General features: G+C 26.1%; 2 protein-coding genes across 8 annotated transcripts in view; one reads left to right on the top strand and one right to left on the bottom strand.

Annotated features, from left to right (window-relative positions):
• Nucleotides 1-3,191, top strand: part of LOC102670619 (protein shifted) — a 4,856-nt gene that overhangs the window by 524 nt on the left and 1,141 nt on the right. The window contains exons 2-6 of one of the 2 annotated variants that reach the window (XM_006613634.1): nt 1-170; nt 705-947; nt 1,054-1,197; nt 2,073-2,225; nt 3,088-3,183. The exon at nt 1-170 is cut by the window's left edge and continues 2 nt beyond it. In XM_006613634.1, the coding sequence (XP_006613697.1) occupies nt 17-170; nt 705-947; nt 1,054-1,197; nt 2,073-2,225; nt 3,088-3,183 (790 nt within the window). In that variant the 5' untranslated portion in view covers nt 1-16. The remainder of the gene's footprint in view (nt 171-704; nt 948-1,053; nt 1,198-2,072; nt 2,226-3,087; nt 3,184-3,191) is intronic. The other variant, XM_006613635.1, reaches the window with a different exon arrangement.
• LOC102681499 (5-demethoxyubiquinone hydroxylase, mitochondrial) overlaps nt 1,937-3,191 on the bottom strand; it is a 2,993-nt gene continuing 1,738 nt past the window's right edge. For 4 of the 6 annotated variants that reach the window (XM_031509528.1, XM_006613631.2, XM_006613630.2 and 1 more), the window contains exons 2-3: nt 2,865-3,026; nt 2,330-2,784 (exon numbers count right to left, since the gene is read on the bottom strand). In XM_031509528.1, the coding sequence (XP_031365388.1) occupies nt 2,354-2,784; nt 2,865-3,021 (588 nt within the window). In that variant the 5' untranslated portion in view covers nt 3,022-3,026 and the 3' untranslated portion in view covers nt 2,330-2,353. Of the gene's footprint in view, nt 2,229-2,329; nt 2,785-2,864; nt 3,027-3,191 lie in introns of those variants that run through there. The other 2 variants (XM_006613633.2, XM_006613632.2) reach the window with 2 other exon arrangements.

Raw genomic sequence — 3,191 nt, 5'->3', positions numbered from 1 at the left:
CGGCACGTCGTTAATTATGCAGTGGGCCGCAGCCGCCCTGGCCTCGGCGGCTATCGCTCTGCTTCTGGACACGGCGGCCGCAAGGCATCACCATCGTTCTGGCAATGGTCACAAACCAACCGGTGACATTTCTCTCTGGATCGATCAGCAACAAATCAAAATGTTCAGCGGTAAGTTGTTATATGTATACTGATACTATCATTCCACGGATATCCACTTGTATTCAGTTATGTATTCTTTTTTTCGTTTTCATCTTTTTTCTTTTTCTTTATATCAGATTCTATTTAATTTTTAATCTTAAGTATTTAAAACTCTTGTATATTTTTTTTAAAGAATTTATTTTATATTCTATTTAATATAATCTAATAAAATTTATAATTTATGTAATATAAATTCTAATATGAAATATAAATAGAAGTACCATTTAATATCATTATTTTTATTATAATATTAATTTTTATGATTTTTTAATAAAAAAATTAATTTTTTAATCTGATTTTTTAATAAAAAGTTTTATTTTTTAAAATCTCTTTATATTATTTTTATATTTCATGTTAAATTCATTAGTTTTTATGTTTAATATATAAATAAATTTAATGTATTAATTTTAATAATAATTCATATATACTTTTATTTTTATCATACTTTTCAATGGATAAATCATAATAAAATTATGATCGATTTTTTTTTTCTGTTTCATTTAGGAGTTGAAATGGAAATATTTGCAATTACGGAAGGTAGAGTCTTACCTTATCTATTGGATCCAGAATTCGAAAGTAAACTTCCGATTATTCCGAGCGAAGTAACATACGTGAATTTTACATGGAAATCCGGTGTAAAAAAATATTATTATAATTTTTATCGATTAAAATCTTTCGACGAAACAATTCTGAAAACTCCATATATTACAATCAAAACGCAAGGAAGAGTACCTAAAAGACCTAAGGGTAATTTATATTTTATTTATTAATTTAATCATTTTAATTAATTAATGAATTTTATCGATTAACAAAAAATTCATAAATTTAACACATACATAATTCATTATCACAGAATTTAGCGTCTTATTACCCTGTTCCGGTAATAATTCGGGCATTGCGCAATTGGGCATCGGTCTGATGATTGAGACACGTAAGGGGAAACCTTTAAATGGGACACCCCTTCGTCTTAACCTGAGAAAAGAATGCACCGTGCGTGGTGAGTGCATCAATCGCGCCCACGAACGAAAATTTCTCACTCACACAGACAATTCTTTATCAGCAATAATTAATCGCCTAATATGCTACATACTTCAATCAGAAACAATCGAAATCAAAATTAGTCCTGTGAAAATTTTTATTTGTATAAAAATAGGAAAAAAAAATGTTATAAGAAAGATTAGGTACATACTTTGAATTAACGAAAATTTCAATTATTTTTCTATTTAAATAAAAAATATACTTTTATATTAACTTAATATAAAAAAATATTTTATGGAAAATTTTTTCTATATATATTTTTAAACAATATTTAATTAAATAATATTTTTAAACAAGCAAATAGATTCTCTATATATAGTTTTATCTCATAGATGTAATGATTATTATTATAATTTACTCGATAATTAATTTAGTCAATTGTAAATAAAACTATAAAAATAAAAATAAAACTCTGTTTTGCTTCTATGATATTCATGAAATTTTTGTTCATAAAAATCTATCTTAAATCTACTATTAAGTACTATATAAATGTTGGTTGGAATGTAATTACGCTTATTTTGCTTAATTTTGCTTAAATTTGTGTGATAATAATAACTCAATATTTTTTGTGTTTTTTTCTGATATAACAATAAATGATATTTGTTTCTAATTTTTACCAAAGTCGAAAATAAAATAGAATTTATGCATGCAGTATTTGCTTGGTATATTCAAAAATATTTAAATTAATTTCATTTGAGAATATCATGCATGGATATAGTTTTATTAAAAAATATATTTAAAATCACACTTATTCCATTCAAATTTTCTACTTATAATACTAATATTAATATCATGAAAATAAATCTTTTCTATATGCAATATTTTTTATTGCAGAACCTAATCCTGGACCTTGTCCAGATGGATATTTAGGTCCACCTCATTGTAAGAAGGCATTGTGTTATCCAAACTGTATGAATGGTGGAAATTGTACAGCACCTGGTGTTTGTTCATGTCCACCAGGATTTCAAGGACCATACTGTGAAGGAGGTACTTTGAAATTAAAATAAAAAATATATATGTATATATATATATATAAAGTAAATATTATTTTATTCCATTAAAATTAAACTAATTTTTTATAACTGTTAATGTAACATTTTCATACTATAATAATATCATATAACTTTAGATATTGATATAGCAGTTTTACAGCCAAATTTAATAATATTTGTTAAAGCTTGATAAAATGGGGCTTGTTCTGCACCATGTTCTATACCTGTATCATGATGTTCTTGTTCTTCATCACGGAATTTTTTAATTGTTTCTAAAATTTCTTCATCTACTTTTTCTTCATTTTCTACTAATGCGCGCAATTGATCATTATAATGCTCTGTAATCACTGTTTCAACAGCTACAGTGCAAGCCATAGCTGCTTTTTCTCCCATAAGTGCTGTACCAGCACCAAGAATAAATCCAGCAACATTCCAAATAGGTATTAAAACAGTGGGTCTTACACGATATTTTGTAATTAATTCTTCAAATTTCGCACGATGTTTTTTCTCTTGATCCCACATATGTTGAATAGTTGGGCCAACAGAAGTCCTACCTATCTTATGTATCTACATTGAATTTAAATTTATTTCCAAAAAAAAATAATATTTTGATATATTTATAATATATTTATACCTAAAACAGCCATTTGTCCAGCATATATTCTATCTGCTCCTAATTCTCCAGCATGATCTACTCTTATAATTGAATCTAATAATTTTCCTGGTTTAGTTGTTCCTGAAATTGCTGATGTGCTAGCCAATCGAATCCCATATTGTCTAAGATGCAGCATTTTTTCTATAAAATTTAAAATATTTTTGATATATATGTTTTTTTTTAATTAAAGCATTAATTTTAGGTATATGTGCAGAAAAATGTTTAAATGGAGGGAAATGTGTACAGAAAGATACTTGTGAATGTCCAAAAGGTTATTTTGGATTACATTGTGAATTTTGTAAGTAA

This window comes from Apis dorsata, unplaced genomic scaffold, assembly GCF_000469605.1.
Source record: "Apis dorsata unplaced genomic scaffold, Apis dorsata 1.3 scaffold_161, whole genome shotgun sequence".
Classification (NCBI taxonomy): Eukaryota; Metazoa; Arthropoda; class Insecta; order Hymenoptera; family Apidae; genus Apis; species Apis dorsata.
Note: the sequence above shows the minus strand (reverse complement) of the source record. Positions and strands in the feature narration are given on the sequence as shown.